Raw genomic sequence first — 23,450 nt, 5'->3', positions numbered from 1 at the left:
GAAATTAGCAGACGAGCCAATAACTGCGAGAGGAGGCCTTTCCAGGTTCCGGCTGATGTGCATGGTGGGGTCCTTGTTTCTCAAGGCTCAAGCCAAGGGAAGGTCAAGATAAGTACGACCGTGCGACCGTAGATCGGACCTGACGAAACGCGATGGCACGATTATTTTTATTATATCACCTACCGACATGTAGTCATGTACGTGCCTCGAGAGTCTATGCCTGCCCGCCCGTCCAAGCAATGTCTTCACGTTGTCTAGGTTCTGCCCGCCCCTTGAGCCTCGATCACCACCATTCTACCGTCCTCATGCCAACACCAGATGTACCTACCTGTATCCTCCTTCCACCACTGAGCATTACACCCACTCGCACTACCCTCCATACATCGTGAATCCCTCCCCATCACTTCCCATCGGCAACCCAGCGTAGTACTGTAGACGTGGCTCAGGCAAGCGAGGCGCATACCCCATCTCCATGGCACGTTTGCGCGCGTGAGCACACGTCCGTGAGGCCCTCCTCCTACAAACAGGATGGCGGAAGTACATTCAATCCCGCCGCTGAACACGAGTGGTGGCGGGAGGAAAAAGGCGGCGGCAGCAGCAGCAGCAGCAGCACCAAGGAAAGACGGCGCCGAAGAAGGTTCTTCTGCAGGCCAGGTAGCTCACACCTTGACTGCTTGTACGCGCTGTAGACAGGTAAATCATAAGTGAACCAGGGCGAGAGCTCTTGGTCAACGTGGATGAGATGGGCGTTGACGTGTGAATGAAGCGCAAAACACGATGCGACCCGGGACTCCCACGATGCACACCCTGCGAACGCACGAACTCCATTTGTGAGTACTATGACTCGAATAGAGGGCACAATGTAAATCGCAACTACGTGGTCTGGCTCCAGCACAGGTGTCGGGAGCTGGAGGAGGAGCTCGACAAGGTGGAGAACGAGGATGGCCACGAGGATCCCGAGGCGCTGATGCGAGCGGCGAATGTCAGGATGCACGACGAGAAGGAGTCCAAGTATCTCGGACCCTCGAGCGGCATAGCCATCACACGCCTCGTGATGCAGCTCGCAAAGCAGTTTACAGATGCCAAGAGCATCACGGAGATTGTGCCTGATCAACGAGCACGGCAGATCAAGGAACTTTACGCGCAGGAACAGGCCAAACCGACCTCGAAGATATATCCCTTGATCAGCGATGTGGCGGCATCAGAACTGCCTAATCGATCACTTGGAGATTTGTTGCTGCAATTGTATAAGTTGAAGGTGCAGCCAATGTATCCCGCGCTGCACGAACCCAGCCTCGACAACGACTTTGATACAGCGTACACGCAGCCGCATCGGGCCACTCCATATCAGCATTTTGTGTGTCGCATGGTCATCGCCATCAGTCTGCAGAAAATGGACACGCAATATGCTGGACTGGCAGACAGCTACTACTTGGCAGCACTCCAGTACATGGAGGCAGCGGTGCGGCCAATGAATTTGAAAACGCTCCAGTGTTTTGCGCTCATGGCAGAGTACTCCCTGTTGACTCCCACACGGACGGCGATCTACTATGTGGTGGGCATAGCGGTACGCCTAGTGCAGGCACTGGGCCTGCATGAAGAAAAGACCATCACGCGGGGCCAGCGAGACGGCACATCTAACTTTCTCGAGATTGACCTCAGGCGCAGATTATTCTGGTGCATCATGGTCATGGACTGGGGATTGGCGCATTCGATTGGCAGGCCTGGCATGCTCGCCACGGGCCAAGACCACATTGATGTGGGCTGGTTCGAGACTTGCGATGACCAATACATTACTCCCGAAGGCGTCAGTCCCGCAGCACAGCGACCGACGCTCAAGAAATGGGTGGCGATACACTTCTTCAAGATGCGGCTGTTACAGTTGGAAATCCGGAGAAAGCTCTACCAGAAGAAGAGAGCGGAGCCGAAGAGCGACAGTGATCCGTGGTTCATACGCATGGACGCAAAGCTGGCAGCGTGGAGAGATGCAGCGCCCTCGCAGGACGAAGGGGCAGGCCTGGACAAGATCTGGTTCATTGGACGATACAACACGATGGTGGTGTTCCTGTATCGACCATCGCCTCAAGTGCCGCGACCGTCACTGGCAGCCGCGCTGAAGTGCTACGAGGCTTGTGAGTACAACGTGTACATGCAGCGGCAACAGATTGCGAAAAAGAACATCGATCTCACCTGGATCTTCACGCAATCGCTCTTCATGGCCATCAATACGATGCTATGGACCTTGAGCTATGTAGAGGTGCGACGCAAGTATAGCCGCGAGACTGTAGAAGGTCATCTCAACGTAGCAATGGAAGCCATTGAACAGGCCTCCGAGCGCTGGCCTGGGGTCGCTTCCGCGGTGCAGCTGTATCAAAATCTCATCTTCGCCATTATGCGAATATATGACAAGCCGGGTGATATACCCATCTCGGCCAGTACGCCTTCTGATCAGGCTTCACCGGGATCGATGCTGGCAGACAATCGGTCTCGAGCAACGAGTGCGAGCGCCCCATCTGTAGCGACTCCTCCTGAGGAACAACAGGCACCATTTGGCTTCATCCATCAGCAGGCACCACAAGCAAGCATCGAAGAAGCTCCACCAGTCCCATTATATCACGGCGAATCGAGCTTCAGCGACGCACCGAGGCCATCGAGGCAGCTCTCCAACACCAACACACACCATGCACAGAGCTCCGACTCGGTGACTACCATCAGCTCCCTCGATTACGGCTCTCAGCACTACTACCACAACACTCCGTTCCACAGTCTACCCGAATTCACGCCCAATCTCACAGTCCCGGGTTGGACGGCTCCTCAGCAGCAATCGATGATGTACGCGCCAGCAATGGCCGCCCATCCGAACATCAGCCCCTACGCCCATGACGCATTTGATCCTACGCATCCGACATATCCCTTTCCCTCGGGTGGCTTTGACCACGATGTGAATCATGGCGGGGAGATATTACCAGATCAACAGCAACAGCAATACGTCTCACAGTACTGGGATCTGGACACGGGAGTCTTTGGAGAAGGTCTCACGCAGATGCAGCAGCAGGAATTGATGCATTCGCTCGAGACCAATGGCATGGAGGATATTCAGCACTTGATTCATACCACGCTCGCTGCGATTACGCCTAAGACGCCGCAGAAGCCACAGGATGCACCATTTTGATTTATCTGTTGTTGAACGGAGAAGAGTAGAAGAAGGAGAAGGAGAAGGAGAAGAAGAAGTGCAGAAGAGGCGTGGATGTTTGTGTTGTATTGTGATGGAGTGTTGATGGAGCTGGAGCTGGAGCTGGAGGGGAAGAGGACATGTAGCAGAGAGGAGAAGGAGGTGGCGGAGGAGGAGGAGGAGGAGGAGGAGGAAGAGGAAGAGGGAGAGGAAGAGGAAGACTCGAGGGAGCTTTCTACAACACATCATTCTGATACCCATGAATATCAAATTCTGCTTCTCAGCAATCAGTTCTCACATGACGGCACACAACAAAACGTGAGGGCGACAGACGCGAGGGGGCAATCGAAGTGGTCTGAAACGTGATGATGAAATTCGGCCCATCGAGCTAACCCTGTATGCTCAAAGCAAAGCCATGAAGCCGTGGCTACCATAGGCGCAAAACGCCAGGACGCCGCGCCTGTTGATCCGGTTCGAGCGTCGTCTGAAAGCTCACGGTTGCTTCAGTGCCCTTTCCCTTTCTCTCGCAGCTCGCCTTTTCTCTCGTGACTTGGGCTGCTCCGCAATGTCGTATATGCTCCTCTAGCCTGCTCTGCCCAAGGTACATACGCTGCCCTACGAGACCCTCTTCACTTGACGCCTCGATATATCGAAGGCTAGCCTTAGCGGTAGTAGCTTATGTAGGTCGAAGTACTAAAGACTCGGCTTGTAATCGACTTTGCTGGTAACTAGCATCCGCCAATCTGTTCCTGGTGAACCTCGAGTGCATCGCCGTCAATCATATCGAGCTGCGAACGGTATATCGGTTAGCTCTTTGTAAAGAAAGTATTTCGCGATGAAATAGGGAGAAAGCTGCCGTGACTCTCTATCGCATGCGCACAATCCATTCACAGTACTCACAATCTCTGGAGTGTCCGTTGCGTTCACGCGCTGGCCGTCAAACAGGAAGCGCACACTCTGCGGAGTCTTGCCCTGTCTGTCGCAGAAGGCGTCCATGAGCTTCTTGAGCTGTGTCGATCTCTTGATCTTGAAGAACACTTCGTTGCTTCCATCCGTCACCTTGATGTTCAGGTGTTCGCTGGGAGGTTGCTGCGCATCGGGCTGATCTGCCGGAGGGGTGCCGTTGTTTTCGGTCATGGTGGATGGAACGGTCGACACTGCGCGGTGTCGGACGAAGTGGGAGCGGAGGGCGCGGGGTATTATATGGGTTTCGCGATGGCTCCAAGGCGTGTAGACGCACGTGCTGTCGTTCAGCTCGTTGTGGCGAGCTAGGAGGGAGTTGTTGTCAGTTGGTGTTGGGGGATAGGAAGAGAGGAAAGGCGAGGCGTGGCGCAAAGCGACAGAAGTAGAAATGATGCAGTGGCAGAGAGGCAGTCGCGATGGGGCGCGTGGGGCAATCACAGTAGGCAGGTGCTCTACTGTAGTAGTGAAGTAGTGTCAAGTCAGGAGCAGCAGCAGCAGCAGCAGCAACATTCTCATCTCACCTTTTGTGTGTGTGTGTTCCGGCGGCTTCTTCTCCTTCTGTTCTCCAGTAGCAAACGCAACTAGTAGTCAAGTAGTAGGTATGGTATGCAAAGAGGTACCTTATGCAAAGATCTGACTTGGTCGTGGAAAGTTCGAGGCTCCGTCGATCTATTCGGCTTCCACAGCAACGCTCTAAAATAGTGGGGGGAGTGTCGCCGCCAAGAGGTGACATGCCCCCGGTGCGTATCACAGTATCAGGTTACAAGAAGCAGAATACGTGAATTACCCAGCGCTACAAGGTACAACTATGGTACACATACTTCACCATCTCTCCCACCTTCACCCTTCCAGCAGCTGACGCATGTCTGAAGCCTACGACACCCGAAGAAGGACTGAAGGCAGACCCTCCCTGCCATCCTCAAGCCTGTGCAATTCAAGGTCAGACCGATCCTCTGTGTGTGGGTTGCAGTGAGTGAATTTGCATCTAACGTTGCCCCCAGCATGCATACAGAAGAACAACTACGATGAGGCCAAGTGCCAGCGACAGGTATGCATCTCATGGACCACGCTGGGACGAAGACATGGGCTGACCGGAAGAGCCAGATCGATGCCCTGTATGAGTGCTGCAACCAATTCTACCAGAAGGAGGGCGACGACGCGAGCACCGTGTCCTGCCCCAAAGCCAGCCTGCTCAGGCTGAAGATGAAGCAGCGATTGCAAGGTGGCAAGTAGTTTCTCAGCCATCAAGCTGCCCTAGCTGCCGCTGTGTGTGTATCAGAAGACTTGGTTCTGTCGCCATATGTGTGTATATTGTGTGTGTGTATGTAGCAGATGGAGAAAATCTTGTTATCCTCGAGTTGGATCACAAGGGTTTCCAAACAAATGCAATTCAATCTGAGGTCACCGGAGCACGCAAAGAGGCCTCGTGGGACCTGCACAAACACTGAACGTTCGTACCGAGACTCTATTGATGGCCTGTGATAACATTGTAAAGAAGAAAGGAAAAAGAAAAGAAAAAAGGCAAAAGCGAAGCGGAAGATGAAGTTTTGATCTCTCGAGCGGGTGCCCTTCCGCAGAGCCGCATTTTGGCCTGAGGCTTACCGTATCTGCTTCCAAACATCCAACGAGACTCGTCGGCCATCTGCGAGACGAGACATTTGCCTTGGGGCTTACTTGTCAACATATACTCAGTCTTCTGCCACTCCAGACTCTGTTTGCGGCTGAGACCTGCTGAGAATATTGTCCTTTACCATGGCACGAAAGATCATCATCGACACAGACCCGGTATGGAGGCACTTGAGATTTTCATGGTCGAAAGCGACTAAACGATACCATAGGGCGTCGACGATGTACTGGCCATGCTCTTGGCTCTTTCTGCTCTACCAGAAGAGCTCGAGGTGCTGCTGCTATCGGTAACGTATGGCAACATCGATGTCCAAAACTGCCTGAGGAATGTCGTCTCGATGTTCTTCCATATCGAGAAAGAGATTGAGTGGCGGCAGGCTCAAGGGAAACCGTTAGGTTTCGATGCTCTTCGCAAGACAAAACCCATCGTTGCTGTCGGTAGCGAACACCCATTGACCGATCAAATGCTCATGGCCGACTTCTTCCGTATGTACGACTTTGGTTCGCCACCGTAGAACATTGTTGACCTAGAGGCTAGACGGTAGAGATGGGCTCGGGGGCATTCACGGCACAGTAGGAATTTCCTAATATCATGACGGTGATCAGCTGCTAACGAGGCACCAGCATCCACATATGACACCCGACGAAACCTGGAAGAGCTTGTTCGAGAAAGCATCAAGCTCCAGTGCCGATGCAGACAAGGAAATTGCAACTGAGCTCCGCAGTGAACATGCCATGTTTACGGCCTCGAAAGCCTCGGCAGTCGACGAGATGCTTCGCTTACTTCGAGAGAATGAAGCAGACACCATTACGATTGTAGCTGTCGGTCCTCTGACCAATTTGGCACATGCCGCCGCCCTGGATCCCGAGACATTTCTCAAAGCAAAAGAGATTGTTGTCATGGGCGGCAATGTCACAGAAATTGGCAACATGACACCCGTCGCCGAGTTCAATACGTTCGCCGACTCCGTCGCTGCGGCTCGTGTATACGCTCTGACGTCGCCCACCCCAAAGACGACCATGCCGCCCACTCCACCTACCCCTGTAGCACCGTCGCACACAGATCAAGCCCCTCCCTACCTCGCAGACTATCCCGAGCACCTGTCCCGCCAGCTCACCGTATCGTTATTCCCACTCGACATCACCAACCGCCACGAAATCACCCGCGGTCTCTTTCGCACATTGAGTGAACCTCTCATCCAATCCGGCTCCCCTCTCGCGCACTGGGTGTCCGCATTTTTGCATTCAACCTTTGACAAAGTCGAATCCCTACAACAAGATGTTGTGGGCGATGCCGTCGGTCTACAACTCCATGACCCTTTATGTATCTGGTATTGCATGGCGGCGGATCACGCTTCTTCACAATGGCACCTGAAACAAGACGAGGATCTCCGCGTCGAGACTTCTGGTCAATGGACACGAGGCATGTGTGTCGTGGATCGCCGGACCAGGAAAAAGCGCCCGGAAGGCGACGAGGGCGAACGGCCGGGCGACTCGGGAAATTGGCTTTCGTTGAGAGGGGGAAATCGAATCAGGATTTGTACGGGCACGCCACAGACTGTGGAGCAGCAGGGACAACATTTTGGTGAGGTCTTGGTTAAGCGGATATTTGCTTTGTGATGTTGGTCTTGATCGGGATTGATTATCAGGAAGCCAGACAGAAAGCCAGACAGACAGACTAGGTGGCAATGGAGAATTGCTTTTGGTAGAAGAAGCTGCCACAGGAGCTTACTATCCTCATCCATTCATTTATTCATTCCACTCGACTTTTTGAACTAATAGCGTAGTGACTTGAAGCAAGACTTCTCCCAAAGCTCACATTATACTTTCTTCCCTTATTACAAGTCGAGGCTATTTATTTGGTATCGTCCGACGGTTGTTATCAATTCGACCTAGTTAGTCCTTGATTGAGATTTGTAAAACTACAGGTACTACCTTACTACTAGGTAGATATTCACTCGAGGAGTAGCGTAGGCTTGGCTAGCTAGCTACTATACATAAGGTAGGTAGAGAGGGTTGTATTATAGAAAGAACTTGGGGTTGAAAGCGGTTGGGTATAACGAATAGACAGAAAAGACTTGAACCCGATGTACGTTATATATATGTAAGGTACGTACGTTGTCTGCTAGGCTGTCAGCAAGAGGTCCGTGTGAGATTACTAAATAGTCAAGTGGTTTTCACTAGAAGACAGAACATCCCCCGGATGTCTATATACAACTTGCACAGCAGCCTCATGTAGGTACAACAGAAGTCTGTCTACACATACCTTAGCTAAAGTATGTATGCAAGTCTCCATCCTCCAATATCGGTATTATACATTATACATGTAAAGTCCCCAGCGGATACGCCTGGAGATTCACATTCCCTGCATCAGGTACAATGACGGGTACGTCCTGAAGATATTCCTTCACTTCCACGCTCTCCAAAGCCCATCGGGGACTTCTCCTCACTCTTCCCAACCTCTCAATGTGAGATGCAATTTGTAATAATTTCCCTTCTGTCCACTGTGAGAAGAATTTTAAAATTCACGAAGTAAGTTAGCAAAAACTGTCTCCCAATAATGTCTCTCTCACATATCACGGGCCAAGGGTTCAAGGAGGTAGGTTACACATACAGCTGAGCCTAGAATTTCCATCCCAATCGGTACTCCCTCAGGCGCGTCCTCGGTCGCTGCACTGAATCCCACAGGAACAGTGACGACGGGCGTACCGGTGAGTGCAGCAAGAATACCGTTTCTACCACTTTGTGACGGCGAGCCGATTTTCACGACCAAATTCTTCTGTTCGGGATAGAGGAGTGCGTCGAGGCGATTTTCCACTAATGTGGCGTGGAGTGCGAGGGTCAGATTGTGGATTCGGGACATGATGGTTGCGTACGATGGCTTGGTTGTGGATGTCGTCGTCGTTGTTGTCGTCGTGTTGGCTGTGGAGCTGAGTAAGGCGGTATTGACATATTCGTATTGTGCGGGTATGACCAGGTATCCATCGGAAGTGTAGAGCTCGTTTGTAGTGGTAGGATGAGAACCGGAGAGGGAAGGCCGCTGGAGATAGGCATCCAGAGACTCGCGGAACTCGTAGCGTTGAGTGTCCAAACTGGCGATTGCGGTTGCGTTGTACATTTCATCTGTGATGGGAATAATGGTAGCCCCTGCTGCTTGTAATTTGGCTGTCATGTTCGCCATGGCTTGGTTGACAGGATCCGTCTCATCAGAAACAGTACGGTTGAAGAAGCCCTCTAGCAGACCAAAACGAAGCCCTTCCAGTGAGCCCTGGGTCAATCCTTGGCTGAAATCGCTACCCCTAATCCCACTTGGCACAAGAGCGGTGGCATTGTCAGATGGGTCGTATGGTGTACCAGCCATGACTGTCAGCGCGACAGCAATATCTTTGACGCATCGACCAATCGGCCCAAGCACGTCTTGAGTATAGCTAATTGGGATCACGCCGCTTCTTGAGATGAGTCCCCTGGTAGGTCTGCAGCTGAATAACCCATTAGCACTCGCGGGGCTGCGCAGGCTATTGACAGTATCGGTGCCTGTTCCCCAGACGGCAAAACTTGCAGCAATAGCTGCGCCCGTGCCGCCAGAGCTGCCACCCGGGGTTCGCGTCCTGTCATATGGATTCATGGTTTGGCCGCCCAACGATGATACACTGAGTCCCTCGAGAGCAAGTTCGTGCAGATTAGCCTTGCCAATGATGATGGCGCCGGAGTCTTTCAGGACCTTCACAGCGGGTGCATCCAGCGTTGGTTGAGACTCACGGAGCGCCACACTCCCCCCTGTGGTGCGCATATCAGCTGTATCGTAATTGTCCTTCAAAAGTGTCGGAACACAAAAGAGCGAGCCGTATGAACCATGGTTCCGCTGGATTTCGCCATCATACTCGTCCGCGATCTCGAGCGCTCTAGGATTGAGAGAGATGATGGCGTTCGTTTCGTTGTTGAAGGCTTCAATGCGCGAGAGAAACGAGGACACCACTTCTCGACATGTCGCCAGACCTGTGAACAAAGCATGGTGTGTGGATGAAATGGTGGCTTCTCTGGCATCAAAAGTAGCGAGTACGAGGGGCAGGGCCAGGACAAGCATATAGTGGGATTGCATCCTTTTTACCGAGTTGGTTATTATTGTGAAGTGTTTCCAGAGCTAAAGGGAGTGGATAAGTCTCATAGACATATATCATTGGACTCACCTCCAGGATCAGCCTAAGCGGGACGTGGGGTTGCCGATGTGGTGCGTATCTAGCCGAAAAAGCTAGGCGAAGTGCTCGCTTTGCAATGAATTCTGGAAGAGGAGCAACTGATGGCCGGGAGAAATAAAGCTCGATATATGACCAATGCGAGGTGATGGTGCTTTATGATAGCTTACAGAGTGCGGTTCAGCAGGACTTATACTGGATGCAATCCCGTGTTGGAACTTCACCTGTCGAGCTCAGTGCAACACAGGCGGGCAGAAATGATTGACAAGCCATCATACCACAGAACACCGGAGGCTATGATGGTTCTGCAGTGGAATATAGGGTCTGTTGATAGGACCAGCATAACGTGCAAGGCTTTCTTATCTTCAAAAATGACCGCGCCTGGCAATCTCAACGCAAAGCGCGTAGCTGCACATTCACCCAGTGCTGCCCGTCATGCCTTGCTCGACTCCTTGAGCACCTTCTAAGCTCTCCAAACCCTTCGCATGTACAACATCCAGGTCAAGCTCTTCCATGGTTTGCACAACAGTACCCAAAGATTCGAAGAAGCCGTTCACAGACACGCGCAGCATTCGATTCGTGGTCGCTTTGTACTCCGTCTTCAGGACTGTCTTCTCATCATCTGGCTCGCCGCCTGCAGGCCTGACTATCGTCGACGGAGCCTCTGCGGACTGCACGGGTGGAGTGTCCCATAGCGAAACCTCGAAGGGCGCCTTTTGGGGCTCGCTGTCGATATGCGAAACGGGCGCTACCAGGCTGAAATGCCTCTTGACTAACGGCGACAACTCTTGGTCGACAGAGAGGGTTCGAAGCGCAGCGGCGGCCAGGCGATTGCTGGGAAATGGGATATGCACCGTCCTGTCCGCGTCTCAGCCGGATGCTCGATGCTCGTGCTGGAGCGGTGTGGCATACAAGGAGCACGGGAACTCGGGGTCCTCAACAGTAGTTGTCATCGTATTGCAGCAGCGTCTCCAATGATGATGTTGGTGGAGGTTGCAACTGACGGATGCTCTTTGTCGCGTGGGTCACTCGAGTGGCAGGTGCAATCGATCGCCAAGAAAGTCAATCGTTTGGGCAGATCTGTTTTCGGCTCCATCGCGACTCGGATGAGCTCATCACTACGCGCTCCTCTCAAGCACGAACCGAGAGGAAACTGGAACGGAGGGATAGCCGGCCTATCATGTGTAGCTTCCTCAGTAGAAGGTAGGTAGTACTACCTCAAGCAGTGCTAAGCTGCCCATTGTTTGTCAACCATCCGCCCGCAACAACCTACACCTACACCTACACTCCTGATCCATCATCCATCCACCAAACATCCCGCTACTGAAAGTGACCAGCGATCATGTCTGCAATCACCTACCTCCGCACCGCCAGCAGGGCATGTGCTCTACGATCGAGCACTGCACCAAGAACAGCCCAAATTGCACGACCTTTTAGCTCAACGACGGCCGTACGAGCGACAAAAATGACAGACAACCCCAAGTCCGACATGGGAAGCGAGAAGCATGATAAGAAGCATGTACTGGAGAAAGGGCCCGATCCAAATGTGCAGTCCGAAAACTCAAAGGCCGGAAGAAGGTGAGTAACGCTGGCATGAAGCTACAAGTGGTTCCATCTGCCATAGCAAGCTGTGAGTATCACTGACATATTGCCAGTGCACGTGCAAGCGACACGGGAGGAACAGCTACACAACAAAAGGATGGTGGAGCCAAAGCGAAAGCGAAAAAGGACTTTCCTGAAGCTCCCGACCAGATTGGCTTTGAGGACGAGAGAGGAGGCAAAGCATAGAAAGATAGAATCGATGGTTGTCACTACATCACGAGTATACAACTCATCATTCAAGCAGAGCATCTGACCTTGAAGACGCCGGCCTTGATTGAACCTCAGTAGTCCACAGAATACTGTTCACTTCTTACATCAGCTCTTTCTTGCGCATGGCAGGCGCTTACTTGGAGACGTCCGCATGGAATTCGTGGGCCTCGTTCCTTCACACGGGGATGGTAGACCTGGCGTTAAGCCGAAGCCGTCTGAATCCGGATGGATCTTCTACTGAAGTCATGTCCATCCCCGTGGGTTCACTTGTGAATGTAACGAGTACCTCAACACCCCCAAACTAAGGAAGTGAAGAGCAGCCAAGGCTGGCGTAGATCCCAGTAACAGAACTGCACCATCCATACTTGACCGCTGTATATCACCACGCCTGAGTGTTAGTCCTCTTTAGCAGCCCGTTTCTGGTAAGAGCAATAGTGCATGTCCTCCAGCTATTCCACACTACGGTACCTAAATGTAGGTACTCATCCAATCCTCTTTTTCTCCTTCCTCCTGACCCATACCTCCTCTTCCACCTCCCCAAATCCATTCTCTCCACTCCTCGTCTCCACCTCCCAAATCTTCAACTGATACCCACCCCGATCACTCTTCCCCGTGTGTAAATCAAAACTCCAACCATGCTTGGGACACTCGATGCCCGAACTCAGCACGACGCCAAAATCTTCAATATCGTAGACACTGCCGCGACTCAAGGGAAAATTGCGATGTGGACACGAATGATCAATCGCATGCAACTTTCCGCGATATCGAAAGACTAAAATTTGAGGCTGAAATCCAATCGTGTTTTGTGCGGCGTCGGGTGTGAGCTCTTGAGCTTCTGCAGAGCCCGGAGAGGAGGCCAATTGGAGGATTTTGCACGGTGTCGTGATTTCGGGCGAGGCGAAGATGTCGGTGGAGGAATCCGAGGCGGGTTTGGTGGTGGACAGTTTGGTGGTTTTGCTGTCTGGGGTGGATGAGATGTCGAGGATGGAAGAGGCGGGTCCGACGTAGATCCACGGATTGTTGGCTGTTGGTGGTGCAGGTGCTCTGTAGGGTTCCATGGAGTGTGGAGATTGGTCGCTGCAGCGCGGAAGAGGGTAAATAATCTGCTGTTAGAAAGAGGAGTCGGTGAAACGAAAGCATAAGATACTTCATGTGAAAGCCAGCAGCGATAAACGTCGGCTTTTGGGTGGCGGCAGACAGAGCAGCGGAGCTCTGTTCGGACACCCGTTACATGACTGCACGAGTGGTCAACAGAAGTGACGATCACAGTGCGAATCAAGGAGGTTATCTACACGAGGACAGCGACGCAATCCGAATGTGCACAGGTACATGTAATAAAAGTTCCAGGACGGTGAGGTATAGAGGGTGAGAGAGGGTGAGAAGCGAGCAAGATGAGTGCAGATGGCTTGGCATTCTCTCCGCTGACACCTCCACTTGTTATGGGTGTTGTATACATAGAGGTGAGATAGGGGAGGACCATCCGTTCTGCTCCATCATTTGCTATGCTATTGCGAGCAGTCCATCTGCACCTGGTCACTCGCCTGTTCGCTTTTCAGTCGTTGGCGACATGCTCGATGTGCTTTCCGGCTAACTCAGTCTGGTCGAAGGGGTGTTGCAGCTCTCGGGGCATTTCTCTACGCCGCACAGGTGCACCTATTCGGGCTATCTGGAGCACGAGAATCCTGCTCCCTTCGCTCATCTCCATGGAGAGCCTTGAAAATTCTTCATTCAACATGCGATCCGAGCGCTTGCCGTAACATCGGTAATCCGATCTTGTGGTCGCCTCGTCTGATCAAGTGGGAAACCACTGTGATTGGCATTGTCGAGCCAGCAGTTTCCTGATGTGAACTCCAGCCTCTCGCATCAATATCGAGGGCTGCAGCTTGCAGCAAACGCTGTATTACGGCATGGCATCGTGAGAGGGTACACTTTCTGCACGAAAGTTGACCCTGGCGGCATGTTCTGTAGTCTTGAGCATCTCTCGGATTGCTCGTGCCTTCAACCTTTCTCAATATTTTCTTCTCTTCATACCAAGGGCTCGCGCTGGTGCATCACAGATGGACCCCGTCCTCCTCGTCATCATCCATTTGCGCTTCGAGCTGCCTCCGCAACTCCTCGTCGGTAAGCCTTCCACTAGGTGCCGGCGCTGCTGAACCGGCCTCATGCTCGGCATCGCCGTTCGCCACAACCCCATTCGTCTTCGATTCCTGACCGTCTTCTCCTTGGGCTTCGACATGTCCCGTCCATCGCATCCCTCTCCCCTCAACTTCAGCCTTACACAGTTGGATTCTCTCCCCGATTCTCTCAATCACGACATCATTCTCCGCAATGGCCTCCTTGCACACCTCATCGCCTTCATCAGCAAAATCCTTCATTTGTGCATTGGACTGGCGCAAGTGCTCCATGCTGTTGAGCAGTTCTGCTGCCTTGGCATAGAGTGTATCAACAGGAAGATCCTTGATGGCGATGGCAAACATTTGTGGAGATATGGGGGTGCTGGCGGACGACATGGTATCGAAAGGGAGCAAGTTAGCCGTCTGTGAGGGTTCTGCGGCCTCGGTCGTTGTGCGATCGGCAGTGTTATTGTTGTGATCAGAGGCTGCCGACGGAATAAGTTCCAGCCAAGGTGGCAGAGGGCGAGGCATGTGTTGGTGTAATGTACATGTGCAGGAAAGATGGCTGTCGGTAAGAGGTAGGCATTATTGCGTTACGTGTAGATCCGACGCGATTTGCATGTGATCAACGGCACTCCCGACTCCGCATCATCATCATCGGCGGAAAAGTCCACCCATCATCATCAACATCATCGACGGGAGTGTACACTGTGTAGTCGCGTCCTGTATACATGTGTACATGCTGACGGGAAGGTCTGGTACAGAGCACGGCATGGCAGGGTAAGGAGGGCATCGATCACCATGAGCAATATGAAAGTATGGACATCGATTGCCTGTTCCCTTCCGCGGCGACAACATTCCCAAGGGAGGGCCAGTCCGCTTCTGCAGCTGTTCAATGGATATGCAAAGTCGCAGTCAACGAGGACATTTGCGCAGTGGTCGATTGAGGCCCTTTCGAATACACGACGATATCGATACGACAAGAGACGCGACCTAACCGCCCTGTCGAGACCTGCAACGGCCGCCTTCTCTACGCCATCGTGTCTCGCAGCTCGTCCAAACGGTCAGACATCGCGGAAGAAAGTTGCAAATTTGAGGCTAGCCGCCGCTCCTCCGCGACAGACAAAAGCTGATACAGTAAAGGCCGCTGCTGCGACTTCGGATGCCAAGTTGGAGCCTGCGCCAACCACAGCATCCCATACGGAAGGGGTGGAAAGAGAGCCGTTGACATGGCGGGACTACGACCCCGAAGGAGGGATGCCGCTTCCCGGTGGAGAGCGAAGTCAGTCAGAGATCAATGCCATATTCAATGGACGAGACGTGGATGTTGATACCGGCAACTACATCCTCAGCGTCATGCATTGGAGGAGAATGTCGGGCGCTCTGATCGATGTGGGCTTGGACTTCCCATCAGAGAGTGGAGTGACGCGAGAGCAGGCTCTTCTAGGACTGGAGTTTTTACGCTCTCAATTGCCAAATGTGGACGAGGCAGACAACGGCAGTCAGTGGGCGCAGGAAGAGGAGCAGAGGTTGCGGGACGAGCTCGCAGCACGCGCTGTCAAACTTGGCTTGTACAAGCCTACATCTGAGGATCTGGCTAAGGAAGAATACGAGGAGGAGCTTGAAATGTCTGACCAAGGGACCGAAGCTGGCAGGTCAAGGTCCGGCGAGAGTGTGCTCCAGGCTAATGTGAAAGCCAATAAGGCTGCACATGAAAAGTTCAAGCGAGAGCGAGAAGCAGCCAATGAGAAAGCCACAGCAAATGCATTGGCATCCGCTCGTGGCCCTCTCGAGCTGGCTGGTGGTGTGCAACGAGACGTCTCGAATCTGAACCTCACTACCCAAGCCCCCTACAAAGGGCCTTTTGGCATCACGATTCGTCCTCCACCGTCGCAGGCTTTCCTCGACAAACCACGCGAGAAGGCGCAATGGATCAAATACTACGAGGACCAGGCCATGATCATCAAGGACAACGCGACTCCCCAAATTAGCACACTCGCTCGGCTCGGACCTGCATTCTTGGTCTTTCTGTCAGTCCTCGTCGGGTGCTGGTTCCTGCACCAGAATTATACGCCACCACCGACTTCTGCACGGCTCTGGCCGGAGACTCCTCCAGCAATCGCAACTCTCTGGGCAATCACAGGACTCTTGGTCGCTACCTTCTGCCTGGGCCGGATTCCGCAACTGTACAGAAGTTACTCAAAATACGGGGCTTGCGTCCCCGCGTACCCCTACGCCTTCTCTATCATAGGATGCATGTTCCGACACGACAAAGTCGTTCATCTTGCCAGCAATCTCCTCACGCTCTGGCTTTTCGGTGTCTTCCTCCACGAGGATGTAGGACGAGGAACTTTCCTCGCCATTTATCTTGCATCTGGCGTGACAGGATCGTATTCTGCACTTTTGTACAATGTTCTGCGAAAACAGTGGATGGTCTATGTGTTCGGATCTTCTGGTTCCGTATTGGGAGTGACCGCCGCAGCATGCACATTGAGACCAACAGGATCGATCACGGTATTTGGGTACACTGTACCAGTCTACGCCTGGATGTATCTAGCTTTCATTGGCGTGATGGAGGTCACTGCCGCGATCAAGGCGGCGAAGACGACTATTGATCACGCCGGCCACGTCGGAGGTATCATAGCCGGCGGAGCCTCTGCACTGGCATTGAGGTATCAGAATGCAGCTGCGCAGAATAAACCCACTGAAGGTGGAGATGGCAGTACAGGTCAGATGATGAAGAGAGACCTGAAAGAAGTTGCCGATGAATTGAAGAGGGAAGCAAAGGCAGCACTATAGTGTTGTCCCTGTGCTTCTCAACCAAGCCGAGAAATGTAGACATACCAAAGATACCCAGTAAACGCGAATACAAGGAGGTTCAAGCCTGGAAGTGACTCGGGGAGAACAGGTACTACATGTACCAACCACACGCGCCATGTCTTCGTCGCAACAAAAACACAAATTGATTGAGTCCGCTTACAAGCCACACGTTCGGTCAGAGAAATGGCCATGCCGCTTGCACCTCTGACCTTGGCCGGGCACGTCGTAATCACGAGAAAAGAAAAGAGCTATACTATACAGACGAAGAAAGGAAATCATACCCAATGTTACAAAATCCTTATTTTTTTCAGTTACAATGATACATTTTTCGTTGCATATCTATCTCGATGTTGACTCGCGCCGATTCGCTTCCGTCATAGCACGTCAAAAGCAAAAGGAAAAAAAGAAGGGCAATCCACCCCGTCATATCTACACGCGTACGTTCATGAGCCCTCTCCAGCCACTGAAGTAGCAGTACGTCCCCTTTTGTGTTCCCGGCTGTAATTCTACATCTCGCTCTCTCTCTCTCTCTCTCGTAAACGCCGCTTTTGTCCATGCTATGCTCCAGCTCTGCTCTGTTCCCTGTCCCTGACCGAAATAGAAGAAAAAAGTCACGAAGATGAAGCTACGCTTCGAGCTGGCAGACGAGCTCTTCGTCAGCTGCTGCGTATGGGGTATAAGAAGCCTCGCTTGCCCGTAAAGAAGAGCATTCTCACACTCGGTCCCGTAAGGTTCTCCTGACTGAACGCCCACCCGTGATCGCATCTCAAACATGAATGAAGGGTCATCCTAGGATAGTATCTCGCTCTGTGAAGTTGTTCGGAAGGTTCCATGCGCTACGCGGAGGCCAGCTGGATTGCGACAACCAGGCTGCAGCGATTAAATGTCTTCTGTTCACAACAGAGTATATTCGTCGAATCCATGGGGCCAGTGACAAGGCTGGATAGACCCAATAAGAAATGTGCCGGAAACACCCTGTCCGAGCATTAAGTGGCCAACATGATGCGATGCTTGCTTACTATGCAAGCAAACCATGTTGGCCGTGTCCATAAGCGCCGGTCACAGAAGCCTCGGCCTGGTCAGACAGCGCCAACAGGAGCTGTGCAAGGCAGCGCTTTGTTGCAGCATCGTCTCGCAATACAGGCGAGAATGTGGCGTCGCGTAAGGGCTCAGGTAGGCACTGGCGAAGAGCCTCGCGTGCACGAGCATTGTCGGAAAGCCTGGCAAACCTGATCAGTACATTTGCATTGCCCCGAGATACAAAAACAGTAGCTTACCGCAGAAAACATCTCACAACGTGCTTGAGAAGGCGCACTGTTTGCTGATCTACCAGCTGCGTCACCATGTTGCTAAGAACGGTACCCACAGCATAGAATCGCTCGTATGTTTGGCAGATGTACTGCAAGCCCATGTCGTCGAGCAGTATCTTCTGGACGATGAAGATGGCAACTGTCTTGCTGAGTTCTGACCCAGTCTCCATGATACGAAGGCACAATGGGATGATCTCTGTCGTAAGAAGAAAGTTGATGACTTCCGAACTGTCGTTCTTGACGAGTGCCCCGATGACTCCTAAAGATGTAAGCCGCAGGTACTCAAATGGCCGGGATTTGGAGGTCGTGTTCAGGAATGGATACAAAAAGAGCGGTATGTGAGCTAGATCATGATTAGCGCAGGTCATATCGTAGTTGTTAGTGCGGCCATATACTTGCCATTTAAGAACAGCCCTCGGGTCTCTCCGTGGCTCGCTACGCATTGCAAAAGAGCGAGTGCATTGCACACTCTGTTGGATGCAGCGGCGGTCAGCTGACTAGGGTTCAGCAACGGGTACACCGATATGATCTCTTGTAGAAGTGAGGTCATGACGCCTAGTCGGTGTCAGTTAGCGGTTGCACCTCTGGCCAGTCTGCGTCGTGTTCCCGCTTGCTCACTCACCAAAAGAGTGCCACAGAATAAGCGCCAACTCTGGCACCTGCTCTCTCTTCTTACTCAGTTCCAGCAAAGCCGCCTCGCGTGTCTCGGGTCGCAGAACTTGCGAGATCCACTCCAAGACTCTGCGGTTGTCGTCGCTGATGTTCTCGCCTGGGCCCATGATGCTGCCACCTCCATGATCTGCACTAGCTCCTCCTCCCATTCCATTGCCGCCTCCGAGTCCCGAGCCGCCGTTCATACCGGTGTTGCCTGAGTTGTTGTTGCCGCCGCCATTGTTCTGGCCTGCTGCGCTCATTGTCCGTCCATAGTGCTGCTGCGCAGCGGCATTGGCAGCGGCAGCGGCAGCTTGAGTCTGCGCCGCGTAATGGTGTTGCTGTGCCTGGTTGGGATGCTGCCACTCCGGCTGTCCTCCATAGGCGTTCTGCTGGTGCGCGAAGGCGCTATGCATGGTGGATGGGATCTGACGCTGGGCCATGCATGGATGGATGTGGATGGGATGTCCTCTCGATGCGTCCGTCGCGTGCAATGGATCGCTAGTCGTCGCCTGTGACAGAGGGCGCTCGTGTCGACGGCGACTGTTCAGTGCGGTGGGTGTGCCGAGTGCGGTTGGTTTGTGGGAAGATTTGGGGACGTCGGTCAAATGTAGGTATGTTCGGTTTAGTGCACGAGCAGCAGCTGTCGCGGGAGACGAACGAGAGCTCGAGTGTCTCGGGAGTCGGACGGCGTCAGCTGCTGCATCCGCCAAGCCTGCAGGGGCATACAACTATAAGTATAAGGTATGTACTATGTAGGTAGGTACCTACCTACATGTACCTTAGGTACATGTATCATACCGTACATACACCTCCGCAATGTACTTCCAGTGATGACACACGCGCACATATCAGGAATCTGAGAGAATGCTTACAAGCGTCCGGAGACTACCGAGCATAGGTGTCCCGAGCAGAAACTATCACAGACTACCTAAGGTACATATGGTCCCTCAGGTGGCCCCCATCAGAGCTCATCATGCACTCCTTCGTCCATCAGACCGCGCTTGATCATGCTGCTTAAGACCTCAAATGCGACTTGAGCAGCTGCGAGTGCCGTCGTCTCGCCGGTGCCATCGTACGCAGGGGCGACTTCCACAATGTCAGCTCCAACCTATGCAATATCAGCGATCAGCTCAGACATATTCGGACTGTGACATGTCAGTCCGTACCACGTTCAGACCCTCAATCCCTCGCAGTACACGGATCAGTTCTCGGGTGGTCCATCCACCTGGCTCAGGTGTCCCAGTGCCTGGAGCCAGTCCCGGGTCAATCACATCAATGTCGATAGAGAGATATACGGGAGTGCCGGAGCCAACATGCTCAACGATCTTCTTTGCCACGCCTTTGGCACCGAGATCATCAATGTCATCACAGGCAATGCGCGACCAGCCCTGAGTATCGTCGTCTTCATTGTCTTCAATGCCTGACAAGCGAGTACGGAGGCCAGCATGAACGGACTTGTTCTTGGCAATCAAACTTTCTATTTTCAACAGTCAGCACTGGGAATTGGGAGGCGTCAATTTACCGACCGTTGTGAGCCACCCAGAACATGGTGCCATGCGTAAAGAATGACTGCTCGTTCGGATTGTTTGGATCAATCCAGGCTGAGGGGTATTTAGCGGGATGCCACCTATAGCGCAAGTTCAGTCAACTACGGGTTTTAAGCCCGCCTCGTGAGTGTGCATACGTATCGAGATGGGCGTCAAAATGGACAACCGCCACAGGCCCATATACCTGGTTGAGAGCTCGAAGTGTGGGCAAAGCAATCGAATGGTCCCCACCCAATGTAAGCAGTTTCGGGATATTGCGATATGTATGTCGAGATTCAGCATTGTGCTTCGGAGCTGTGCTGTGGGCTAGATTCGTGAAAGCCTCTGTCATTTGACGCAAGGCGAGCGCATTGTCGAAGGGTGAGATAGGTATATCACCACAATCGATGCTGAACAGAATGAGCACCAAACGCGAGAGCCTCTTGCAATATTGCTAGTCTCTTACATCTTAGCCCAACTCTGGTAGGGATTTATGCTAGCTCGAGGATTGTAGCCACGGAAAGCAGTTTGACGCTGTGATGCTGCTCGGATTGCTCGTGGGCCAAAACGGGCTCCTGGGCGATATGAAACTGCAGTATCGAAGGGCGCACCCAAGACAGCAATGTCATACTCTTCATCCGGGTTTTGCAAACACCTTGTGTGAGGCAAATGGGCGAATGTGTTGATACCAGAGAAGCCCCACTGCATCAGATCAATATGTAACTCCCACGACGAGGCGTGCTTCTTCTCACATCACTGCCCCATTTTGCATCCACTGGTGGGAGACTCGAGGTCAGTACTCTCAAATGGTCGCTCCCGGATGAGGGCAGTCGGGCCCGTAGATCTACTCACGATCTTCCTTGGTCTCGCCAACAAACTTCTTCTGCTGGTATTTCTCCCCATGGTCGTGTCCGGCATGGGCTGCAACCCATGCAGTACAGCCGACAAGAGCAGCAAGCAGGGCGTTGCTTGTGATCATCGTGTAGCAGATAGCTCTGGACAAGCGAATAACGATACCGCAACAAATGAAGAGAAAATGGATCATGGACGACGACGACAGAAACTTAGCTTATCATATTTGCGCCCTCCCAACCGGATTGAGCTGCCCGAAGCGGCGGCGGCGACCACGGCGAGGCGTGTTGGCCATGTAATGCCATATTGGCCGATGCGGACTAAAAGAACTTCTCATACGCCACATGAACAAATTTACGGGTTCCTCTGGGTGATGGTGAGGGTGGAGGCGCACGGTGCAGTTGATGGAGGTTGACATGTGTTGGCTTGAGCTTGCTTCGCGACTCGATCGACGCGTCTATTAACTGTAACAGACGGTATACAACACCTTCCAAGATTATCGACTTGCAGCACCACTCTCACAACATACATCCCACCCTCAACTTACTTTCCTCAGCCTGACAGGAGACCTTGGAGCTGGTGGCTCACAATGCCCGAGGTGAGGCTCCATCCACTCGAGCAGTCGGCTCTTGTTGGTGCTGACTGACAGTGCCAGATCGGGGAGGTTGCGCGTATGGTGCATTATCTACGCAAGCACCTTGTCAACAGAACAATCGCAACATGCCAGGCCTTCGAAGACGCAATAGTATATGGCAAGAAGGGTGGCACCGATGCCAATGCATTCTCAAAACACTTGAAGGGTAGGAAGGTCGTAGGTGCAGGGCAGCAAGGAAAATACTTCTACATCACGCTCGACAAGCCACCTCATTCCGTCATGCATCTGGGCATGACGGGATGGATCAAATGCTCCGTCGAAGAGACCGCCTACTACAAGAGAGCGAAGGAGGATGACAAGATGCCTGAAGCATGGCCACCCGAGCCGAAGTGGACAAAGTGGTTGATCAAGTGCGATGCCGAAGGAGATCGAGAGGCCGTCGAGCTTGCGTTTGTCGATGCTAGACGTCTCGGAAGGATCTCCTTGGTTGATTGCGAGGCGGATGACATACGGAATCACAGTCCGTTGAAAGAGAACGGACCCGATCCATTCATCGACAAGGACATCGTGACGGTGGAATGGCTCTCGAAGCTGTTAAACAAGAAAACTGTGCCGGTCAAAGCACTCCTGCTGAATCAAAGCAATTTGAGTGGAATCGGGAACTGGGTCGCCGATGAGATCCTCTTTCAGGCGAAGCTACATCCCGAGCAATACAGCAATACCTTCGACCAGCAGCAGATTCAGCAGCTTCACGCGGCATTGATGGATGTCACCACGATAGCATGCGAGACGCTGGCAGACAGCTCGCAATTCCCAGAAACATGGCTCATGCGCTATCGCTGGGATAAAGGCAAGAAGGGAGACGTCAACAAGTTGCCGAGTGGCGAGAAGATTGAGCATATCACTGTAGGTGGACGAACATCTGCCTTTGTACCCAGCATTCAGAAAAAGACTGCAGCAGTAGCAGGCGACGTGAAGTCTTCGGAGGAAAACGTGAAGGCGGGAAGAAACCCCACGAAGGCCCGGAAGCGGAAGGCTGAGGAAGAAGAAGAGGAGGAGGGGGATGAACAAGGGGTTGACGAGGAAGAAGTTGTTCCAGTGAAGAAGCAGCGTGGCAAAAGGATAAAGTCTGAAGCCAATGGAGATGCTGAACCGATAAAGACAAAAGCACCGCGAGCCAACAAGGCTAGGACAAAAGCTGAAGTGATCGACGAGGAGAATGTCAGCGCAGCAGATCTATCTGGTGAAGCAGAAGAGAAATCACCGAAGGCAAAAAAGGCGAGGGGTACACCCAAACAACCAAAAAAGCCTGAGCTACCGGCCGAGCGACAGTCGTCTCGCAATAATTCAACAGCGAAAACAAAGACCACGATCAAGAAAGCTATGAAGCCAGTCGTGCCCGGAGTGCGGAAATCCGCGCGTGGGAAGAAGTAGAGGCTGCCACCGACCGACGAGGTTCACATACACGGCCGATTCTGCGACTCAAACATGAGGTGTGTTTATGAACGACGAGAAACGACCAAGACTCCAATGTATAAATACTTGTATATTGCACTATAATTGTACATATAAACATGGACGACTGCGGAACCAGGAGTCAATAAGGTTCCTGTACCTGCATAAGGTAAGTTCAGTTCCATAAAGCCAGCCTAAAGCTCTCATCAATGTCCATTGTCTTGACATCATGACTTCATGGAGACGTCAGGTACATGTAGGCAGTCTCGCAGAAGCAATACATGCAGTTCCGAATATACATGTACTTGTACACCCGTGTACCTGAGATGTACATGACATTAATAAGAATCTCGAAGCC

The 23,450-nt window shown here is 52.6% G+C and overlaps 13 protein-coding genes across 13 annotated transcripts; 6 read left to right on the top strand and 7 right to left on the bottom strand.

The window, feature by feature from the left end:
- The first annotated feature begins 385 nt into the window (after positions 1–385).
- On the top strand, positions 386–3,336 carry SEPMUDRAFT_146528 (Fungal_trans-domain-containing protein). Its single transcript, XM_016903709.1, has 2 exons — positions 386–693; positions 767–3,336. Exons 1-2 carry the CDS (start codon positions 529–531, stop codon positions 3,170–3,172), a joined length of 2,571 nt encoding a protein of 856 aa, XP_016765656.1. The 5' UTR covers positions 386–528; the 3' UTR covers positions 3,173–3,336.
- A 29-nt stretch (positions 3,337–3,365) lies between these two features.
- On the bottom strand, positions 3,366–4,460 carry SEPMUDRAFT_146526 (ubiquitin-like protein). Its single transcript, XM_016903708.1, has 2 exons — positions 4,073–4,460; positions 3,366–3,960 (listed from the first exon to the last, which is right to left on the bottom strand). The coding sequence occupies exons 1-2, from the start codon at positions 4,307–4,309 to the stop codon at positions 3,901–3,903; spliced, it is 297 nt and encodes a 98-aa protein (XP_016765655.1). The 5' UTR covers positions 4,310–4,460; the 3' UTR covers positions 3,366–3,900.
- Positions 4,461–4,943: 483 nt separating this feature from the next.
- SEPMUDRAFT_138215 (DUF1903-domain-containing protein) lies at positions 4,944–5,368 on the top strand (the record flags this gene model as incomplete). Its single annotated transcript, XM_016902870.1, has 4 exons — positions 4,944–4,946; positions 5,008–5,074; positions 5,137–5,183; positions 5,240–5,368. 4 exons carry the CDS (start codon positions 4,944–4,946, stop codon positions 5,366–5,368), a joined length of 246 nt encoding a protein of 81 aa, XP_016765654.1.
- Positions 5,369–5,824: 456 nt separating this feature from the next.
- On the top strand, positions 5,825–7,523 carry SEPMUDRAFT_146525 (inosine-uridine preferring nucleoside hydrolase). Its single transcript, XM_016903707.1, has 4 exons — positions 5,825–5,920; positions 5,974–6,247; positions 6,300–6,334; positions 6,386–7,523. The coding sequence occupies exons 1-4, from the start codon at positions 5,888–5,890 to the stop codon at positions 7,379–7,381; spliced, it is 1,338 nt and encodes a 445-aa protein (XP_016765653.1). The 5' UTR covers positions 5,825–5,887; the 3' UTR covers positions 7,382–7,523.
- A 408-nt stretch (positions 7,524–7,931) lies between these two features.
- On the bottom strand, positions 7,932–9,845 carry SEPMUDRAFT_58039 (amidase signature enzyme; the record flags this gene model as incomplete). The annotated part of the gene is made up of 2 exons (XM_016909458.1): positions 7,932–8,265; positions 8,376–9,845. The coding sequence occupies 2 exons, from the start codon at positions 9,843–9,845 to the stop codon at positions 8,080–8,082; spliced, it is 1,656 nt and encodes a 551-aa protein (XP_016765652.1). The 3' UTR covers positions 7,932–8,079.
- A 221-nt stretch (positions 9,846–10,066) lies between these two features.
- Positions 10,067–10,940, bottom strand: SEPMUDRAFT_146524 (Pcc1-domain-containing protein). The gene is made up of 2 exons (XM_016903706.1): positions 10,867–10,940; positions 10,067–10,812 (listed from the first exon to the last, which is right to left on the bottom strand). Exons 1-2 carry the CDS (start codon positions 10,905–10,907, stop codon positions 10,371–10,373), a joined length of 483 nt encoding a protein of 160 aa, XP_016765651.1. The 5' UTR covers positions 10,908–10,940; the 3' UTR covers positions 10,067–10,370.
- Positions 10,941–11,216: 276 nt separating this feature from the next.
- SEPMUDRAFT_77889 (uncharacterized protein) lies at positions 11,217–11,984 on the top strand. Its single transcript, XM_016910177.1, has 2 exons — positions 11,217–11,532; positions 11,610–11,984. Exons 1-2 carry the CDS (start codon positions 11,297–11,299, stop codon positions 11,740–11,742), a joined length of 369 nt encoding a protein of 122 aa, XP_016765650.1. The 5' UTR covers positions 11,217–11,296; the 3' UTR covers positions 11,743–11,984.
- Positions 11,985–12,043: 59 nt separating this feature from the next.
- Positions 12,044–12,824, bottom strand: SEPMUDRAFT_58031 (uncharacterized protein; the record flags this gene model as incomplete). The annotated part of the gene is made up of 1 exon (XM_016909457.1): positions 12,044–12,824. The coding sequence occupies one exon, from the start codon at positions 12,822–12,824 to the stop codon at positions 12,249–12,251; it is 576 nt and encodes a 191-aa protein (XP_016765649.1). The 3' UTR covers positions 12,044–12,248.
- Positions 12,825–13,129: 305 nt separating this feature from the next.
- Positions 13,130–14,396, bottom strand: SEPMUDRAFT_58030 (uncharacterized protein). The gene has a single exon (XM_016909456.1). The coding sequence runs from the start codon at positions 14,274–14,276 to the stop codon at positions 13,818–13,820; it is 459 nt and encodes a 152-aa protein (XP_016765648.1). The 5' UTR covers positions 14,277–14,396; the 3' UTR covers positions 13,130–13,817.
- A 167-nt stretch (positions 14,397–14,563) lies between these two features.
- SEPMUDRAFT_146522 (uncharacterized protein) lies at positions 14,564–16,963 on the top strand. The gene has a single exon (XM_016903705.1). It carries the CDS (start codon positions 14,682–14,684, stop codon positions 16,677–16,679), a length of 1,998 nt encoding a protein of 665 aa, XP_016765647.1. The 5' UTR covers positions 14,564–14,681; the 3' UTR covers positions 16,680–16,963.
- A 76-nt stretch (positions 16,964–17,039) lies between these two features.
- Positions 17,040–19,254, bottom strand: SEPMUDRAFT_146521 (Rcd1-domain-containing protein). Its single transcript, XM_016903704.1, has 4 exons — positions 18,633–19,254; positions 18,410–18,565; positions 17,978–18,353; positions 17,040–17,920 (listed from the first exon to the last, which is right to left on the bottom strand). Exons 1-4 carry the CDS (start codon positions 19,102–19,104, stop codon positions 17,719–17,721), a joined length of 1,206 nt encoding a protein of 401 aa, XP_016765646.1. The 5' UTR covers positions 19,105–19,254; the 3' UTR covers positions 17,040–17,718.
- Positions 19,255–19,554: 300 nt separating this feature from the next.
- SEPMUDRAFT_58022 (agmatinase, mitochondrial precursor) lies at positions 19,555–23,211 on the bottom strand. The gene is made up of 8 exons (XM_016909455.1): positions 21,698–23,211; positions 21,043–21,640; positions 20,943–20,965; positions 20,657–20,892; positions 20,349–20,600; positions 20,191–20,291; positions 19,831–20,141; positions 19,555–19,772 (listed from the first exon to the last, which is right to left on the bottom strand). The coding sequence occupies exons 2-8, from the start codon at positions 21,233–21,235 to the stop codon at positions 19,626–19,628; spliced, it is 1,263 nt and encodes a 420-aa protein (XP_016765644.1). The 5' UTR covers positions 21,236–21,640; positions 21,698–23,211; the 3' UTR covers positions 19,555–19,625.
- SEPMUDRAFT_113514 (Fapy_DNA_glyco-domain-containing protein) lies at positions 21,632–23,071 on the top strand (the record flags this gene model as incomplete). The annotated part of the gene is made up of 2 exons (XM_016901036.1): positions 21,632–21,640; positions 21,698–23,071. 2 exons carry the CDS (start codon positions 21,632–21,634, stop codon positions 23,069–23,071), a joined length of 1,383 nt encoding a protein of 460 aa, XP_016765645.1.
- Positions 23,212–23,450: the final 239 nt, after the last annotated feature.

The sequence above is a fragment of the Sphaerulina musiva genome, assembly GCF_000320565.1.
Source record: "Sphaerulina musiva SO2202 unplaced genomic scaffold SEPMUscaffold_1, whole genome shotgun sequence".
NCBI lineage: Eukaryota > Fungi > Ascomycota > Dothideomycetes > Mycosphaerellales > Mycosphaerellaceae > Sphaerulina > Sphaerulina musiva.
The sequence above is the reverse complement of the archived record's forward strand: the minus strand, read 5'-3'. Positions and strand labels throughout refer to the sequence as shown.

Coding starts and splice junctions, on each gene's coding strand:
- SEPMUDRAFT_58030 (XM_016909456.1), bottom strand. CDS start 14,276: ATGTCGTCCGCCAGCACCCCCATATCTCCACAAATGTTTGCCATCGCC.
- SEPMUDRAFT_58022 (XM_016909455.1), bottom strand. CDS start 21,235: ATGATCCATTTTCTCTTCATTTGTTGCGGTATCGTTATTCGCTTGTCC. Junction 20,966..21,042: donor TGGCGAGACCAAGGAAGATC/GTGAGTAGATCT, acceptor GTCTCCCACCAG/TGGATGCAAAATGGGGCAGT. Junction 20,893..20,942: donor ATGCAAAATGGGGCAGTGAT/GTGAGAAGAAGC, acceptor GATCTGATGCAG/TGGGGCTTCTCTGGTATCAA.
- SEPMUDRAFT_146524 (XM_016903706.1), bottom strand. CDS start 10,907: ATGACAACTACTGTTGAGGACCCCGAGTTCCCGTGCTCCTT. Junction 10,813..10,866: donor CCCGAGTTCCCGTGCTCCTT/GTATGCCACACC, acceptor AGACGCGGACAG/GACGGTGCATATCCCATTTC.
- SEPMUDRAFT_146526 (XM_016903708.1), bottom strand. CDS start 4,309: ATGACCGAAAACAACGGCACCCCTCCGGCAGATCAGCCCGATGCGCAG. Junction 3,961..4,072: donor CAACGGACACTCCAGAGATT/GTGAGTACTGTG, acceptor TACCGTTCGCAG/CTCGATATGATTGACGGCGA.
- SEPMUDRAFT_146525 (XM_016903707.1), top strand. CDS start 5,888: ATGGCACGAAAGATCATCATCGACACAGACCCG. Junction 6,248..6,299: donor GCTCATGGCCGACTTCTTCC/GTATGTACGACT, acceptor CCTAGAGGCTAG/ACGGTAGAGATGGGCTCGGG. Junction 6,335..6,385: donor TCGGGGGCATTCACGGCACA/GTAGGAATTTCC, acceptor ACGAGGCACCAG/CATCCACATATGACACCCGA.
- SEPMUDRAFT_77889 (XM_016910177.1), top strand. CDS start 11,297: ATGTCTGCAATCACCTACCTCCGCACCGCCAGCAGGGCATGTGCTCTA. Junction 11,533..11,609: donor AACTCAAAGGCCGGAAGAAG/GTGAGTAACGCT, acceptor ACATATTGCCAG/TGCACGTGCAAGCGACACGG.
- SEPMUDRAFT_146521 (XM_016903704.1), bottom strand. CDS start 19,104: ATGGCCCAGCGTCAGATCCCATCCACCATGCATAGCGCCTTCGCGCAC. Junction 18,566..18,632: donor TATTCTGTGGCACTCTTTTG/GTGAGTGAGCAA, acceptor GACACCGACTAG/GCGTCATGACCTCACTTCTA. Junction 18,354..18,409: donor CCGAGGGCTGTTCTTAAATG/GCAAGTATATGG, acceptor ATCATGATCTAG/CTCACATACCGCTCTTTTTG.
- SEPMUDRAFT_146522 (XM_016903705.1), top strand. CDS start 14,682: ATGAGCAATATGAAAGTATGGACATCGATTGCCTGTTCCCTTCCGCGG.
- SEPMUDRAFT_146528 (XM_016903709.1), top strand. CDS start 529: ATGGCGGAAGTACATTCAATCCCGCCGCTGAACACGAGTGGTGGCGGG. Junction 694..766: donor CTTGTACGCGCTGTAGACAG/GTAAATCATAAG, acceptor GTGTGAATGAAG/CGCAAAACACGATGCGACCC.